The 19,475-nt window shown below is 33.4% G+C and overlaps 1 protein-coding gene, 1 long non-coding RNA gene and 1 other non-coding gene across 3 annotated transcripts; all 3 read left to right on the top strand.

The window, feature by feature from the left end:
- Window positions 1-443: 443 nt before the first annotated feature.
- Window positions 444-5,344, top strand: LOC149422479 (mitotic checkpoint protein BUB3-like). The gene is made up of 4 exons (XM_089633825.1): window positions 444-811; window positions 969-1,193; window positions 2,914-3,184; window positions 3,815-5,344. The coding sequence occupies exons 1-4, from the start codon at window positions 608-610 to the stop codon at window positions 4,105-4,107; spliced, it is 993 nt and encodes a 330-aa protein (XP_089489951.1). The 5' UTR covers window positions 444-607; the 3' UTR covers window positions 4,108-5,344.
- Window positions 5,345-7,029: 1,685 nt separating this feature from the next.
- LOC149422478 (uncharacterized) lies at window positions 7,030-10,955 on the top strand. Its single transcript, XR_016302421.1, has 3 exons — window positions 7,030-7,837; window positions 7,933-8,161; window positions 9,725-10,955. It is a non-coding gene; the product is annotated as an uncharacterized LOC149422478 (long non-coding RNA).
- An 857-nt stretch (window positions 10,956-11,812) lies between these two features.
- Window positions 11,813-11,884, top strand: TRNAE-CUC (transfer RNA glutamic acid (anticodon CUC)). The gene has a single exon. It is a non-coding gene; the product is annotated as a tRNA-Glu (tRNA).
- Window positions 11,885-19,475: the final 7,591 nt, after the last annotated feature.

Raw genomic sequence — 19,475 nt, 5'->3', positions numbered from 1 at the left:
TGGCGAGTAATACCATTACAAGAAATACTTATTATAGGCCACAGAATTAATTTTGGGAGTTGTGCATCATCCTTAATATGTTTATTTATTTATTTAGGTACTCTTTTGAATAATTTTCAAAATTCGGATATATTTTATCTGTTTTTTTCCCGTTATATCTGTTTTAAACAATCGATTAAAATAAAAAAAAATGGAGTGCAAAGAAAATCTTATGGTTTTTCAAAGGGGTTTAAAAAATTGATGAAGTGGAATGAAGTTTATATTACAATTTTTTAGGGAACGTTTAAATATTACTGTGCTCATGTTTGTTATCAATAAAGTGCCGTAAATAAAGTATATATATATATATTGACAAAAATAGAGTAATAGCTGAACCGAGAGTCGTTTATTTATGGCTGAACCTTTCCATAAATGAGTATAAAAAATATGTTCGTCAAGTTTTTATCTTGGCGGCTTTGACGTTTCAATGTTTCGGCTTCGGCGGTATCCCCATTATCTGTAATCCCGCAAACGCCGCTTCTAACCTAAATTGAAACTATATTATTTGTTTTGATTGGGCAGTGCGCAAAATTTTACAATTTTGTTGTTTTATCATTTCAATTTCAATATGACTATTTCCGAATCTCGCACTGAGTTTAAGCTGAAGAGCTGTCCCGAAGATGCCATTTCTTCAGTGAAATTTGCCCCCAAATCAAACCAATTTCTTTTGGTGTCCTCATGGGACTGCACTGTTCGACTGTACGACATCTCCACCAATGTTGAAAGACATAAATACACCCACGATCTACCCGTACTGGATGTTTGTTTTCGGGTATGTTTAAATTTTTTATTTCTTGGTTACAATTTCGGTTAGGGACAGAACCAATGCATTTGATCTACTCTTTGAAGCCTACACGTTCTCTTTGCAATACAAAGAATTTTTTATGATGTTATGCTTTCATGTTGTTTTAACTTAAAATTTCTTTCAGGATGCCGTTCATTCCTACAGCGGAGGTTTGGATGGTACCTTAAAAATGTATGACTTTAACAGTAATATGGAAACTATAATGGGCGAACATAAAGACGCTATAAGATGCGTAGAATTTGCTAGCGAAATAAACGCCGTCCTTACCGGCAGTTGGGACGGATCGGTAAAACTATGGGATAACAGATCACCGCAATGTGTAGGGACCTATAACCAAGGAAATGAACGGGTAAGACGATTTATTTATCTATTTCTAATTTAACCCTTATAATCTTAATGTAAAAATATGTATCTACTTGGCTTAGCTGTGAATATACAGAAAATAGGGACACACTTAAGAGGAACGGCTGTGCGGACCTTTTCATACAAATTTAAATTTGGATTTACGGCTAAAATACCAAATTAAACTGATTTTTCTTTTTTTAAATCAAAAGGTGTGGCATGTAGAAAGTACTGATGAGAGTCCGATTTTTGCTTTAAATTATAAAATATAGCCCCGAAAAATGACGTTTTTTGGATTCAACTTTGATAATTTTTTGTGATTAAATGAGAGCCACTTTTGAAAAAAATCTTGCCCATCCTGTCTCAAGAATATGATGAATTATTAAAACAAAAATTTTTTTCTTCAAAAAAGAATTGTGTTTAAAATTTTTTTATTGAATATTACATTCAATTTTTCCTTTGTCTCATTCGCACTAAGCGGGCATGAGGTAAGCCGTCGCGGGCTGGGGGAATGGTCGCTAGCTGGCCAAACAAATACTTACACGCTTTTGCGTGTCGGGTGTCTACAGTAGGTAAGCCGGGGGCAGGGGGTCGGGAACAGTAACGCCCGACAAATAAATGCATAATACATCAACAACAACAGCATACATGGGTGTTCCTGTGTGTGTGTTTCTATTTGACATTCTTCATTCGCAGTTGTTATTTATCTAGAGCGAATATAATGAATTTGTTGCACTTGTTTATGGATAATATTATTTACACTCACCAAATATACAAATATACTCACTGAATACCCAGTTTTTAACCGAAATACCCCTAAATAATTTATTTTATTCAACATGGGTAAGTAATGCTTATCAGTTTAAACAATGATAATTAATAATATTATGAATTAATCAAACATTTATTAGGGTACATACGTTATTGATTGTTATAAAAAGTTAATTGTGTTTTAGGTCGAAAGTGGATACTACTAACTGTCCTACTGTTTGTATATTTTTAAACATGTGTACGTACACTTGAATTACGTAGATTATAATATTTTGTGCTTGTAGCTATATAATATATATAAAGCTACAAGCACATTAAAATTCAATTTATACATTGTTTCATTATAGTGCTATTATTTTCATGGTTATTTTTATTCTTCTATTGATAATAAAACTGTTTTTAAAATTCTTCTGATGAAGGAAGGGTAATTCTGAAACCTGTCGAGTGTAATTAAAATAAAGTGGTCAAAAACAAATTTATGTGTTTATATTGTAATTAATTTATAGTTGTTTTATGTAAAAGCCCGAAGGGCGTAAATAAATAAATAAATTAGCTAACTGATACAAAGTGTTTTTAAAATAAAATGTGCATATTAAGGGTGTTCCTATTTTCTGTATATTTTCCAGCTTAGCTTTGAGTATATTTGATTGCTCACTCAAGACATTATTTTGTATTAAAAAAAATTAAACAATAGTTTTACTTCGTAGCATGAACATGTGATTTACTATCACAGCCTGTCTGTCACGCATTAAATATTGTCAACTAACCTAAAATGTACCCAAATGAGATCATGAAAAATCATTCCCTGCGATGCTTAAGTTTTTTGAGATGCAAATTTGCGTACTCTTGCTTTCTACAGTGTGGTTTAGATTGAATTGATAAAAGTTTGTTTAGTTGATATATATGATATGTTTATTACAAATACATGCTGTTTCTAAAAAAAAAGCTTTTTCCAGGTGTACACAATGAGCGTGATTGGTGAGAAGTTCGTGGTAGGAACTACGAATCGTAAGATCTTTGTGTGGGACGTGCGCAACATGGCGCAGACCAACCAGCGCCGCGAGTCCTCGCTGAAGTACCAGACACGCTGCATCCGTGTTTTCCCCAACAAGCAGGGCTACGTGCTCAGCTCTATCGAGGGCCGCGTGGCCGTGGAGTACCTTGACAGCAATCCCGAGGTGCAGAAGAAGAAGTATGCCTTCAAGTGCCACAGAATCAAAGAAGCAGGTATGTTCTTTTGTGGCTTTTCCCACTTCTGTTATTCCGACTCTTGATACGACCCAACTCGAGTAACTATTCGTTTTTTTTTTAACTAACTTCAAAAGGAATCATTTCCGTCAGGGTCTGTGTTATCTTTGTGATGCTTTATGTGTTTTTTTGATGAAAGAAAGGAGTGTCATAGGAGGGAAAAATCGCAGAGGATGACCAATTATTTCACAGCCGAGCTCTTGAATATAACTGCCTCTGCACACTGCTCGGTGTATTGATTTTGGATCGTATATGAGCACTTTAGATTTCTCATGTCGTGTGTTTTCTCCCATCTCTTATTCACTTCCAGTGACATTTGACCCACTTTTCTTCATGGAGTCAAAAACAAAATTAAACAGCATGGACAAATTAAATTAGTATGTAGACAAATTAGTATGTATGTAGTATGTTTGTAGATAAATTAGTATCTATGTAGATAAATTAGTATGTTTGTAGATAAATTAGTATGTTTGTAGATAAATTAGTATGTATGCAGATAAATATTCAAAACTATTTGCTTAAGGTTAATAATATTTTAATTCCTGCTGCAAAGAGCTGCGCAAGACAATTGGAATTTTTCTTTATTTGGTTTTTACTATTTTTTTCTAGGAATTGAAAAAATTTATCCCGTCAACGCAATCAGCTTCCACTCCGTTTACAACACGTTTGCGACAGGCGGCTCTGACGGCTACGTCAACATCTGGGATGGCTTCAACAAGAAACGGTTATGCCAGTTCCATCGATACAACACTTGCATCACCTCATTAAGCTTCTGCCACGACGGTTCTGCATTGGCCATTGCTTGTTCCAATCTTGGAGATCCTGAAGAGTCAGAAGACCCTAAACCTGAAGATACCATTTATATTAGATACGTTACTGATCAAGAGACCAAACCTAAATAAGAATTCATGTTATAAGCCTGATGTTTACAAGTGTATGTGATCAAATATGCGCTATTTGTAATAAAAATTAATTAATATTAACCCATTGGCATACCTGCTGTCTTTTTAGGGTAGCCACTAATATTGTTTATTAGCATACTGTACGCTATAAACAAAACAAACTCCAACGGCTCGGAGGGCTTTGAAGCAGAGAATGGACGGTTATCTCGAGAGTATTTCCTCCTGGGGTAAAAATAATCTCGTCGAATTTAATGTTTCAAAGACCCAATCCTGTCTGATTACGTCTAAAAGGGATCCAAATGATAATCTAGTCTCCTTCGACGGAAGCAATCTTCCGAACAGGCCTTCCATTGATATGCTTGGTGTAACTATAAGTGATCAGCTCAGGTACGGGGGCTCCATCGAAGCCAGAGTAAAGTTGGCCTCTCAGAAGCTGGGTGTACTGTACAGGGCCCGCAGATACTTTAATAGTACATAACTGCTGACCCTGTACAAATCGCAAGTGCGCCCTACTGTCGAATTTGGCAGCCATCTCTGGTCCGGAGGTATCGGTATTACAATGGAAGATGCTCTGAGGAACTAGCGTCATTGATCCCTTCGGCACCGGTGCGTAGTCGGGATACACGCCAAACGCGCGCCCATCATTTGTACACGGTTGACATTTGTCACATGAGAACGGGTCGCTTCTACGATTCGTTCTTAAGTTCAACAGCTCGGCTGTGGAACGAACTGCCGGCCTCTGTGTTTCCTCCCTCCTACAACATGGGACTCTTCAAGACCCATGTTCACTCCTTCCTCTCCACAAAAAGACCCTCCACACAGCATCCCCAAAGATGACATAGGCCCTGAGGGAAATTATTTTCTTCAGGGCCTCCTGTGTGGAGTTGATATAAAAAAAAAAAAAAAATATGACGGTTGCAGGCCCTCTTTCTAACTTGATTCAATGACTAGAGGCTCGGGCATACATTTTAGAACCAAAGTTTGTATAGCAATGGGTTAATATTGATCTGTGGTCCAGAAAAAACGTATTGTGTATAATTGAAATATTATTGTCAGTAATTTTATGTTATAGGTATTGATTTCAATAAAAAAATTCTCTGACCATATTTTTTGTTAAACTCCAGTCAATTTTTATTCTTATTATTTTTTTATCAATAATGACCTTCTAACTTATACCATTATTTTTTTATATTATTAGTCAGTTTTAAAATAATTCTCAAATTTTTAATTTTTCGTTTCTCCCGAAAAAGCATCAAATCTATGGACGTGACCAGTGACATCATGAGTCATCACCAGTCTCATGAGGCCTACTTTTTTTTTACAACTGGGCGCTGTATTTTGCATGGGAGTCGAGATGTTTTTTATTCTTAAAATTACCCGCTTTTAACATTGAAGAACACTAGGTAAAATATGCATCTAGTCACTTATGTTATTAAATTGAACCAAAGTGCAAGAATAGATCCATGACCGCACCTGATATACAATTTACAGGTATTTAAAAACTTGCATTACAACATTTTCATTGGTTCTAATATGAATATGCACTAGGGTTGACAATGCATATATGTTCTAAAATGGCCACAAGAGATGAAGAGATATTCAAATTCACCACAAAATCCCCACTAGTGCCTCCAACATGCAACAAAATTCTTTCTCAATTTAAATATATTTGTAGGCACACTCCTTGCCTCATCCACATTCAACACCAAATAATTTTTTTGGAAATTAGTTTATCGAGTTTTTGACTGGAGTTTTTACCATTTTTATCTTTAGGTGTACTGTTTAGGTACTTTTATAAGTATTTTATTTTTTAAATGTTCACTTTATTCCATAAATATGGCAACACTCAATTCAAGTTAATAATATTTGGTGGGAAGCATTAATTTTATAACCTCATAATAAATTTTCTGCGTATACTTAATTTCGAGAATATCAACTGGCAGCAAAATCATGACTGATCCTAATAAAATAACTCAACACATTGAGCAAATCTTAAGAAAAGAACAGCAAGATGAAGAAGAGTCGAATATCATAAATGAATGTAAGTTTATGTTTTGTCCGTTATAATAAGTAATTTTACAATAACAAATCTTTAACTAAAGATTATTAAATTATCCTTCATTGTTTACAGTAATTTATAAACTCGTTTGTAAGAATAAAACCAAATCTGAAAATGAAAAAACTGTTTTTGAGATGAAGGCGAAATTTGAATCTCTTGAAAAGGAAACAGACAGTCGACATTGTGATTTGGAATTACTCAAAATAGAACTAGAGTCATGGGAAAAACCTTTAAAGGATGCTCATGAGGTTCATAAAGGCATTATCAAAGAAATGGTGAGATATTTCCTATGGTGAATTCTGGAAATACATAATTTAATTTTTATTATTTTTTATATATTTTTGTGCACAAATAAACTGTAGTTCCTGATTTTTCTGTGGATAATATCTCAGTGGCACGAGTATAATATTATTACATTTATTGTGATATTTCCATCTATATTTTTGTTGCATTTTTTCCCATAAGAGGTACATTATGCTTTATTTCTTTATTGAACCCGCTATGGATACAAGGGCAATGTAGATGAATAAAATTAAGAAAGGAATGCTTAGACGTTTTGAATATGTAGAGCAGATGCATGGTAAAGGGAGTTTCAGAAGAATATGATTCCCAAGTCGATAGAAGAAGTAGTCGGGGATCTTCTAGAAGACGTGGTCAATGAATCATATAATACTTAGTATGGTCATCCCAAAAGTTGGAGTAATATGAGAACACTTTTTGTGCTAGTGTGAATAAAACAAAGGGTGCGTGTCAGGGCAAAGTTTTTATGTTCACACTCTCTGTCTACTCCTGCTAGAAAATGGGGTGATAAGGTTGTTTTCAATAGGTAGTAGCAGAGGTTTAAAGGCCATAATGATTTTATAACATTTTGATGATTTATTTTATTACTTAAATGTCCAAGGATGAGCTCCAACAAAGAAAGTGGAACAATCAAAGAAGGTTTTGTGATTCAGTTGCCGAATTTATAGACAGCCATGGAACAAGGGCGACAATGAACAGAAACTTTAATGAAGACGTTCGCGGACAGATGGCGGCAGCTTTGAGTGGCATGGACGCTGAAAATGTCTGTAATAATTATTTTCTTATCGAATGTCAAATAAACTGTTTTAAAGACAAGTTTACTATGAAAAAGAAATGTAATAATGATAAAGAATTAGGTACTTGGCCATTTCGTTTATCGTAAGTAGTTTTCTGATACATAAATATTTTCTTTCAGCCAAAGACAACAAGAAGTCGTTGAACAAAGAAGCCAAATGTCAGGAATTGCAGTCAGAAATATCCAAAAATAAAACGTTGATACAAGAGCTGAGAACTAAGCTTTTCAATGTTCAAGCTTTGAATGGATGTAGCCAGAAAGAATATGAAGATGGATTGGAATTTACACGGTATTTTTTTCAACCTCGTCTCCTTCGATGGTGGTGTCAGCGTAGTTGCTTTTCAAACAATTGGTCTGGGTTCGATTCCCTACCGTGGCACTCTTCTTTTTTAAATTTTATAATTATTTGTCCTTTTTTTATTGCACTTTTTCTTTATTAATACAACGTTTTTTATCACAGCTTGAGAAATGCTTTGAAATTTTCACGCGACGAGGCATGTAAATATGTCAATGAAATGGAGATAATGAATTGTAAAATCGACAAAAATACTATCGATGCTATTCCCAAAGGCAAGGTTCGTATTTTTAATATGTTATGAATTAATTGAACAGTTAAATAAATTAATAAAGCGTATCAAAAAATTTTGTCATAAAAAAACTTTATTTTTAGAATCGAATTGTGGCTAAACAAAAAATGATAACAGATTTTATCAAAGCTTCCGACGGCCATAATGTAAACAATATAAGTATACAGAGTGTTGAATATTCAGAAAATGATATGAATTCAATATATTCAGAGGAAATGTGTTATAATAATATGGCTACAACATCAAACAGTCTTTCTTATAAAGTTGTGGAAATGTTGACACCAGGGAAAAAGGATAAGCAATTGAAGCAGGGTAGGTACTTTACACTAGCTCAATCTTTTTTAAATTCGAGTATTACTTAGGCACTAACTTATTTTTTTATCTAGATATGTACGCGCGAACCAAGGTTCGTAGAAAATGTATTTAACAAGATTGGTCTGTACAGACAATGTACGGAAAAAAACGCATCGGGCTGCTTGTAATTCCTGACGGCACTCAAGACCAGTTGGGAGTCCGAAAGGAACCTTGTTTTTCACTTTTCACAACTATATGTAATATAACTATGGTATTATATGTAATATTATTTTTTGGTAAATGTAAGTTGATTTCCTCGTACTTATATTTGCACATATCAGTCGAATTAAAGTTAATAAAAAAAAATGGTAATCAGCAGTGAATGTTGTAAAAGTCGGGGACGCTCAAGGAAGACTTAACACAATATCTCTGACGTGACTGAAATGATATACGGGTTCGAATTAAAGACAATATATTTAACAGAAGATAACAGTGTGGTATACAATAGTGAATGGTAGAAAAAGTCAGTGACTCCCGAGGAAGAGATGGCGCGATCAAGTGAAATAAATACTTATGTATGGTCAAATTAGGCATATGTAATGACAGAAGAAAGGGGTGTAAGGAGAGTGTATGACGTGAAAGTGAATGATAGAAGACGTCGAGGACGCCCGAGGAAGACATGGCACATAAAGTGAAACAAATACTTAAAAAAATACTTTTTCATTTTGAGCAACGCTTCAATTGCGAATGGTCGTCTTTCACGACTTTCACAAGGCAAAGCTGAGAGTATCTACCATCATGTGCGACTCTTTTCATAAATACAATTATTCTCAACACTTTCCTCAATGCTTGTCATGATAGATTGCCAAATGAGACTTTCAATTTGAATGTCTTCAAAGGAAATATGTAGAAGCCGCTAATAAATAACCTCGATTCTACATCAGCAATGCGTAAGTAACACTGCAAATATTCCTGGGATTTTCCACTTTTATTCCAACATTTCTTTTAATATAATAATAGTATAATATTACCAACGCATTATAAATAAATCATTGCAAATGCATTCTGTCAATTATATTGCAGTTAATTTAAATCTCCTAGTTGAAAATGGGCTTTTAGCTACTTCACGATTTTCTAGCCAAACACCGTTATACCCCCTCGATGAGCTAACATTGTTAAATACATTTTCTACAAACGTGGCGAGCGAGCAAAATTTTTATTTTATTTTTAATTTGAATAATATTTTACATTTGTTGAAAAGAATGCGACCTTACTGGGGTACCCCGTTCTAAGGTCACATTGTACATGGTAGTTTGTGTGAATTATAACGTGATTATAATATGGTTATGACACAAAGAAAAAGATAGATATGAAATATATTACTAGTAAATTTTTCGTCACGAGAAGAAGAAATAAATTATAATGATGTCTCTACAACATCAAATAATCTTTCTTTTGGAGTTGTGGAAATTTTGGGGAAAAATAAAAAGCAATTTCAAAGGGGTAGGTGTGCTTCGTATTGGCTAAAAAAATATTTTTAATTGAAAAGGTACCAAGGCACTTAATTTTTTTTTTGTGTAGATTTGTGCATGCGTGTGAACAATAATGGTTATGACGCAAATAAGATGAAAGCTGATTACATGAAAAATATTCGTAATAATTTTTCCTCACGAGAAGATGTTTACAAGGAAATTAACCTAATGAAAGAAAAAGCAAAAGCTTCTGGAAAACGGCAAATAAAAAAGTTCAACCTGAAAACATCAAGGAAGTAAATTTTATCGTAGATATGTGTAGTAGGGTAGAGCGGTTAAGTATGGAGAAATTTTGTCAAAATATGCAGTCCCTTATTTGAAATTAAAAAAAAATATATTCATATTTAGTACTTCTACAATCACTTTTTTTGTCCTTCCCAGAACTTCCTTTCCTTAAAAATACCTTCCAACAGCATCCTAAAAGATGACAGGCCCCTAGGAAAATTATTTTGCTCATGGCCTCCTATAGCTAATGCAAAAAATAAGATTAGAATCACAAAAATTATGCTCATTTTCAGCACCAAAATACAGTACCTACCATATCAGAGCTGGCCCTGTACGGGCGCAATTGGAGCAGTCATAATACCTCACCAATCACATCGTCCTTGAGATTATTTTTCATAAAAACGAAACATACACGAAAACTTAAGTCATCCAAATATGATTGATTACAGCGATCTCCTGGTTTTAACAAGGAGCACCAAAATGTTACTTGCCCCATGCGCCATTTAGTTCAGTGTCGGCCCTGCTACCATTCATAGCATTTGAGATATTTAGATTTTCAATGCAGTTAATGTTATTATTGACATGTTTTTTTTCGCTATTTGTTCTATTCTTCAGTTTATAAAAATATGTATTACTTATCTGTAAAATAAATTATCGTTTTATTTCGAATCATTCATTGGGTAAAATCGATAAAACAGAGCTTTTGTGGGAGAGCAAGAATTGAACATCACCGAGAAAATTATACAGTTTTAATTGTTAATTTAAGAGCATTTTCTCAACCGTGTCGATTTCCAAAATCTGAACAAAAATTAACTTAACGCTAATGTGTAGGCGGTGTTTGATTATTGATTTTACTGCTTTACAGTACTTACCTAAGATGTGTGTAATAAAAGAGGTGTTAATTTTAATTAGCTATGTAAAAAATAAAAACTTTCTTCTACAACACATAAATACTTGTCACACCTATACATAACCACGTAAACACCTCAGCACAGGTTCTCCTAGTGAGGTGTTCACGAGACATACAATATTAATCACATACAGTTTCACCTTCTCAAACCTACCTTACACACAACATATTATAGTTGTAAGTTTGAAATGTATCATGTACAAATATAAATAATTATGTGAACACTGTAAAAATTATATAGAAATAAATAAAAAATAAAAAAAATTACTTTAAATAATAATTTTAAACGTAACGTTTCTTTCTCCTTCGAATTTCATTGAAGAATCAAGCAAATAATCACCTAATAAATAATACTATATAATATATGTACTTAAGCTTGAAGGTTGTTTTCATCTAAGTAGAAGTACATTATTTATTTCATTGAATACTATAAATACCTACGTATATCCATCACCTATACGAGTATAAATAAAAAAGTTAATGATCGTCAAAATCTTAAATCTCTGAAAATTTTCACCGATTGCTTTCATATTTTGACACAACGTTGCGTTTCAATACTCGTGTGTTTTTATATAGGTACCTATATTATATAGATCTGACCTGTGACAGGTAAAAACATGTTTTTTGAAAAACAGTGCCATCTGTTGAACGTAAAAGCAAATCGCGCTATTGTTTCTCTATCTGCACATACTGACTGAGCCAACGTGTGGCAGGGTACAGCTACTTATTGTATAAAAATAATATATTTGTATTAATCTACAGCAATAATATGCGTTGAAGGTACTTTAATCTGCTATTCCAGGTACCGATAAAGGTATTCAGAGCATTAAACGAATGGCATCTAAATTAATTGAACTTCCGAATAATATTTATTATCCTACTATGATATTAAAAAGTCTATAAACAAAATAATAAATCATTTTTACCATTGATAAAAATATTAATATTGTCTGCAGTGCACACTATTGCTTAAATACGATATGTTTGCCTCAAGGAGTATCATCCGGTATGGTCTAGTGGCTAGGATACCTGGCTCTCACCCAGGAGGCTCGGGTTCGATTCCCGGTACCGGAAATTTTTTGATGTTTTTTTAAAATATACATTCTTCATTTTTTTGCTATTATGTATTTTTTGTGCTAAAAGTATTACCGATGATTCTAAAGTTTTTTTTCAACATCCATTATCATACGACAATCTAAAAATGAAAGGTACTAATAAATTTACATTTAATGAGAAGTTCGTAACAGGAGGTGATAATGGATGGTGAGATAATAATATAATACTCGTATTATGAATTACGTACTTGAAAGACAATGCGTTTTATATCACGAATAATGATCGTGTACCCAAAACGATTACAATAATTATTGCGTCCTGCATATATTTTAATGTTCGCGATATATCGACGTGATGAATCATAATAATTATGGTGCAATGAACATTGCATTTTAATATTATAATAAATAAATGTATAAAAATATATTTGTAATTATCTAAACAATAAAATACTTATGCTAGAGACCTGAACAAAAAAAAAACGAGTTTTCCATATTTTTTTTGCGATTATCTGGTATTTTAAAATTGGAATGTACCTAAAATTATACAATCTAAATATTTATTTGTCTATGATTTTGACAAGCTCGAATCATGAATTTCAAAAGCCAAGGAACTAAAAGCTTTTTAGGTCCATGGCTTGAATAGCCATTAAACGGAAAGCAGCAAAATTGACGTCGAAAACGCCATTTAAATGGAAAAAACAGCCTTCGCTGCGAAATACCAAAAAGGAAACATAACACAAATTTGGTTTTTGTTGCAAAATAGCAAAGCTTTTTCTGAAAAACATCACCGCTTTTCTAAAAAATAACGCGAATGTAATATTGGTCCCTAATACACATTACTTAAAGCAAACATTCTGTTCAGTCGAGTATCCCGTAAAAGTAATAAAAATGTTAAAATTGAATATTTTTTACGACAAATCGGAAACGAAGACGCACACCATGTGTTATTATTTCTTAGTCCACCGATGTGCAGTAAACTTTCAAGGCGATGCCATACGTAGTAATGCAAAATCATGTGTTTTTGGTTTGAAAATTTGTTCGCCTAGAAATGTTTCAGATGCTTTAATTAAATACTGCGAGTAGAATACATCTTGGCCTTTGAAACAACCGAGTATTTTTTAGATAAGTCTTTTTATAAGCCCAGAAAAAAAAATAATGTAAAGGCATATGAAAACTGCTTTAAAGTTCAAAATATCCTACTTACGAACCCATTTTCGGTTATGATTTTATTGTATAATGTGGCAAATTAAGTTATTTATAAAATGATGGAGTAAAAATTAAATATATATGCCTGAACATCCACAAAATAAAATAAAAGGCACTTTTTGCCCATGTTTTTTTCTTGCATAAATCAAAAGAGGCGGATGGTGTTAAGCGGGAATTTAAACCTTATCGCCATCTTCGTAAGGGTTGTTATTGATAGCGGCTCAATTTAAAACATTACACGACGTAGTGCATCGCCTTAAAGAGATATGATTGATAAAACCTATCAAAAGTGTTTTACGAAACATTGCCAACGTTTTGGCATTCATGTACAATTTCAGCAATATGAGTTGCCGCAAGTTTAAGATGTATCATCAACTTATTCATAAATAAATAACCTCCCCATGAAAAGAGTAAATTATAATATGGCCATATAGAGTATCCGGGGATAAAGTACACAAACTGCGGGATGTGATTCTACATGATGGTAGAAGTAAAAAAGATAAATAACTTTTCAAAATCCCGATGTTTTTCCTCAAAATATTGTTTCATATAAGAGTATTCTTTTTCCCATACAAACTATTCAACTTTGGTACCTTAAAAGTATAAAATTTCGAAAAAAGTTTTTATCCGATGTAGCGACGGCCTCCGCAGACGAAGGGTAATGTTCTCAACAAGCCAGCTGGAGATCGCGGGTTCTAATCCCGGCGCGCGCAAGTATATTTTATTTGATTGATTTAGGTTATTTCAGTACGTTCCAGAGTGGAAGATACTCTCAGTATCGCCCTGGTGTGAGATCACCATTCAGAATTGAAACGTTGCTAGAAATGTCTTTAACCTTTTTTGGTGACCAAATCTGACTAGTAACTACTTAGTCTTCCCCATCTCCTCCCTTCCCACCACCTTCAGCCTCACAATATACCCCAATTGAGGATGCCATAGTCTTACTGTCTCCAGATGGTCGGGAGCAGTTGGCACTCTTGTGTTGTTTCACATGAAAAAACTTTTTTATTTGTAATCTCTTGTAGAATCACCTCCCGAAGTTAGTGCACTTTACCCCCTAGGCAATCTGTATACTATGGGGAATTCCTTATTTTAAGAGAGCTCAATTGATAAGGCTTCATAGCTCATGATGATTTTGAAGTTTCATACATATACATACATACATATAGATACATATATATATATATATATATATATATATATATATATAGGTCCCACAACATTTATTGCGTCCGTGCGTAAATCCGTCTTCGGGCGTCCAGCACTTCTAGTTCTTTTTTTTAGATTGTTTTTGTGAATATTGCACTATGTTTTACTCACAGTAATCGCTAATATCATATTTTTTTAATATTCACAATAATGCAGGTTTTGATGTTTATTACACTTTCATACATTTCTAGCGTCACGTACATACTCACGTCCGTGTGTATATTTTTTATATATTGAAGGTTCCTTTTAATATAGGTTTCACGTCCGTTCACTCCAATTCAATTGTTACGTCTTCCGTATATTGCTGACTATTCTAATAAAGGTTTCACGTCCATACTGAATAATTTATTCTGGCGTCCGAGTGTATATTATTTGTTTGTTACATGGCATTTTGAAGGTCGATTTCATTTTTACGTCTTCCGTATATAAGGCCCTTAAGACTCTTGGATTTGTTTTGAGAGTTTCAAAAGGCACATTTAGGCCGTTATTATGCCCCTTATATTATAAAAACCCTTAGAATTGCATGACGTATTCTGATATGGGAGATATATTTCACCTTAAAAATAATCAATATAAATATTGTTTATTTTAATTCTTTTATAAATCGAGACAAATAGACATTTTTAATTTTTGCAATCTTTTGTTTATTTTGAATATCTACTTATGTGAGACTTCTTATCATTTTTACCAATGTATCTTATTTTATTATACGCTTTTGTTGTAACATTTTTTTTTCATTGTACTTTGTTTTCTTTATTGTTTTAAGTTTGACGAATTTATAATAACTGCAATACTCAACTATTAAAGTAGAATGTAAAAGTCTATTAGGTGTAATAAATAAATTAACAAATAAATAAACAACACAAAATATTTCTTACTCTTCTAGTGAAGTTTTCATGTTCATAGTGAATTAATTAATTAATTACAGTATCTGTGGTTGAGAGGTAAGACTCTCGACTCGCAATCCGAAACACGTAATCTGACAGGCAAACCCGACATGCGCAAATAAATTTTTATTTGTTTGTGTTATTTCACAATAAATACATTAAACATAATATAAAGTGTGTTTGCAACACGTTCCAGAGTGAAATATACTCTCAGTATCGCCTGGGTGTGAGACCACCATTCCGAATGGAAACGTTATTTCTAAGCTTTTGCCGTGTTTGGTGACCAGGTACTTTTCTACATTTCTCCATTTTCTTCCCCTCCCCAATACCGTCACCCTAGTACTCAGATTGGGGATGCCACAGTCTCACTGTTCCAGACGGGAGCGGTTGAGGCTTTGTGCGGTATATAAAAAAATATATGTATATATATATATATATGTTTTATTTTTTTGGCATCCAGAAACACACCAGAAATGACAACAAACTGTCTATTGGTAGTAAGAAGTTTGAATGAATAGCTTGTTGCATCTTGTATACTAAAGTACCTACTGGGCGCAGGCGTGCATCATTTTTGCAACGATATCCTTAGTAAAAATGTATCATTTCATAACGCCCCAGTTCGCTTCATTGCAGAGGGCGGTCGGAACTTTTTAGGTCGGGACATCAATTTACCGTCTACTGTAAACTATCTTACAAAAATGTCCACCCGCGCAGGGCGCTTTTTAGTTCTGAGTTCTACGTGGCATCATTGTAAATGAGCTAAATGTTGCCAAATCTAGCGTTTTGCTTCACCAAGGGCTCAAACAATACATAAAAATGTACAAATTCGCAAACAGCCATGGGGACGCAATACTATCGACGTAATGCGTGGACGCAGCACGGCCGTCGTTATGTATACAAAATGATATCTACTCGTGATCGGTCACAAGGATACAATTCCATCGACGCAGCACTTCCGTCGTTACGTATTCAATATAATAATATCTGTTTTTATATTTATCTTAATTATTTCAACCTCAAATTGTAATATTTTAATTAATGAGTTTTAAAACTTATTACTATCATTATGTTAAAAATAAAAATATTTTTATTTATATTTCTTTACCTCTTTAGTGTTACAATATTTACAACATAATATTTCAATCACTTTTCTGATAAATCAGATGCTTGTGCTTAGGAGAAGACAACTATATATTTTTACATATATTTATATTGCAAATATTATTACAAAAACTATTAATAACCTTACAAGAAAATACAATAAACGTAATAAAAACAGGTTATTTATAAATAATACCTAGGAATGATAAGCAAAAACATAATATGTGGAGTTTATTAAACAGATTTGAAAAGTACCTACACGGCACACACGCTCAAGTAATCTATTTAAAGAAAAACACTGTTAAACCATTTCAAATAAAAATTATTGTCTTAAAAGAATATGTTCAACATATGTATAATAACATTCTCTCTGATTCTATCTTCAATGTAACCAAAATAAATATAAAAACTCAATTAAAATGTATTAAACGTGTACCAAACTGCATAAAATGTAATGACATATATTATGTAGCATTATGTTATAATAATCTTCTGTTTTAATAATCTCCTGTTATAATAATCACATGTTATAATAATCTCTGGGAAGAGAACTGGGAAACCTTGGAAAATATGTATTGTTGGATATATGGCTTGTTTAAGATAAGTTTTATTAATATTTTTTTGAATTGTCACGAATGGAAGTAGGCATGATTTATATGCATCCCCCCCACAAGCCACGATTCCATATATTGTAGTAGTGTAGAATGTGCAAGTGCAAAATAAATATCTTTATGTATTTTTAATGATACAGTATTTCTAAGTCTAAAAAATATAAAGATGAGTTTTGTCAATCTGTCTACTGTGGAGTTTATTTGACTTTACCATTTGATGTTATTATCGATAATTATTCCAAGATGTTCACACCCTAAGCACCCTGATCAAGTTTCTGAAGGAATCGCTTAGGTACCTGCTCACGCATTTAGTTCGAGTTGAATCCTGCAATCATACATAAAGATAGCAGCCAATAAAAATATGCGTTAAAAAAATTAAGATTATGTTTTATTTTTATAGTGAATTCCTCACAAGTCCTCCAGTCTGGAGGAGTTGGGACTCATCCCCAATTGAGGTATATTGTGAGACTGTAGGTAAGTGGAGAAGGGGAAGCGATGGGGAAGAGAAAGGTGGTAAAGTACCTGACTATTCAGATATAGTCACTAAACACGGCTAAAGCCACTTGGAGCAAAGTTTCAATTCTGAATGGTGGTCTTACACCAGGGCGATACTGGGAGTAACTTCCACTCTGTTGATAATTCTCAGTCGAAGTATATTACAGTAAATATGACCGAATCGGATAGGGACACATTATCTCAGTTGGTAGAGTCACGGCCTGGAAAACCAAAGGTCCTGGGTTCGAGTCCCAAATGTGACAGTGCCTTTTTCAGATTTTTCCGTTTCAGATGTTCGATTGAGTTTCGCTAGTATTGTTTTCATTAATTAAAAATAATACCTGATCTAGATCGGCCACCGATGTAATTATGTATATATATCGATGTAATGTCGATTTATTACGCCAATCTTGAAAACATAAAAAACTACAATAATCTCCCTTCCGAATTGCGCTGTATTACGAACCAACAAGAACGAATAAATAAAATCAAACTTTTTTTCCAAAAAAACTTATATTAACAAAAAAATATATATATTATTATACATTTTACATAAAACATAATATTATAACATTGAATCTAAGTAAGAATCGTGGCTCCCTTATCAGGCGCAAGAGCTCCTCTTTTCTGATAAGGTATACACGACCAATTATGATCCTAAATATTATATTTTGCAAAATATGTATGTATTAATGTAACTCATATTATCTATATTAAAATAATAAAAAAAAAATAAAAAAGTAATGCGTGGATACAGCACTACCATCGATATGTATCAAAAATAATATCTATTCGTTAACGGACGCAATACTACCAACGTAATGCGTAAACGCAGCACGATCGTCGTTATGCATTAAAAACCACGCAGGATGCTTCTTAGTTCTGAGTGTCAAGCGGCATCGTTGCAAATTAACCCAATGTTGCCAAATCTGATGATTTACTCAACCAAACGCTCAAATAATATACAACAATGTACTCGCGAATGGCCACGGGGACGCAGTACTATCGAAGTAATGCGTGGACGCAGCACGATCGTCGTTATGCATTAAAAACCACGCAGGACGCTTCTTAGTTCTGAGTGTCAAGCGGCATCGTTGTAAATTAACACAATGTTGCCAAATCTGATGATTTACTCAACCAAACGCTCAAATAATACATAACAATGCACTCGCGAATGGCCACGGGGACGCAGTACTATCGAAGTAATGCGTGGACGCAGCAAAACCGTCGTTATGTATTTCAGCGTGATCGGCTATGGGGACGCAATACTATCGACGTAATGCCTAGACGCAGTACGATCGTCGTTATGTATCGAAAATTATATCGACCGTCGTTGTATATTCAAAATAATATCTACTCGTGATCGTTCACTGGGACGCAATACTATCGACGTGATGCATGGAAGCAGTGATGAAATGTTAACAGACACTGGAGTAGCAACAGGGTCGATATCGGGACCTACGTGTTATTTAATGCAAGTAAACAGTTTACCTAACGTAATAAAACGTTGTAACTGTTACATGTTTGCAGATGATACTTGCATCATATGTGCTGACAGAAATCTACAGAAAATTGAGGAATTTTTACAAACAGACCTAAATAACATAATTAAATAGTCCCACGACAATGGAATTATTATTAACGCAAAAAAAAACAAAATATATGCTTATACACTCTCCATATGCAAGTTGTCAGGATAAAGAACTGCATATAAAAAGTCATTCATACGATTGTTTTTACACAAAAAACCAATCTCTGCCATGTAAATGCCCAAAGATAGAAAAAGTTTACCAATATACATACCTTGGTCTTACAATAGATGTCAATTTTAACTGGTCAAATCACATTGAAAATGTATGTAATAGATTAAGATCCATATTAGGGAAATTTTATCACCTAAAAACTTTGTCAATAAAAATATATTATACTGTATATATAATGCATTAGCGGAATCAATTATAGGATACGGAGTAAATAGTGACGGATTAACGTATAAAACGTACTTAAATAAAATAGAACAATTACAAATCCGTTTCCTAAAATTGATATCAGGCAAAAAAAAATACAATTATGTGTAGGCGATTATAAAAAAATGTTT

This window comes from Hesperophylax consimilis, chromosome 7 (genome assembly GCF_061612785.1).
Source record: "Hesperophylax consimilis isolate HC1 chromosome 7, BYU_Hcon_1.0, whole genome shotgun sequence".
NCBI classification, from domain to species: Eukaryota; Metazoa; Arthropoda; class Insecta; order Trichoptera; family Limnephilidae; genus Hesperophylax; species Hesperophylax consimilis.
Note: the sequence above shows the minus strand (reverse complement) of the source record. Positions and strands in the feature narration are given on the sequence as shown.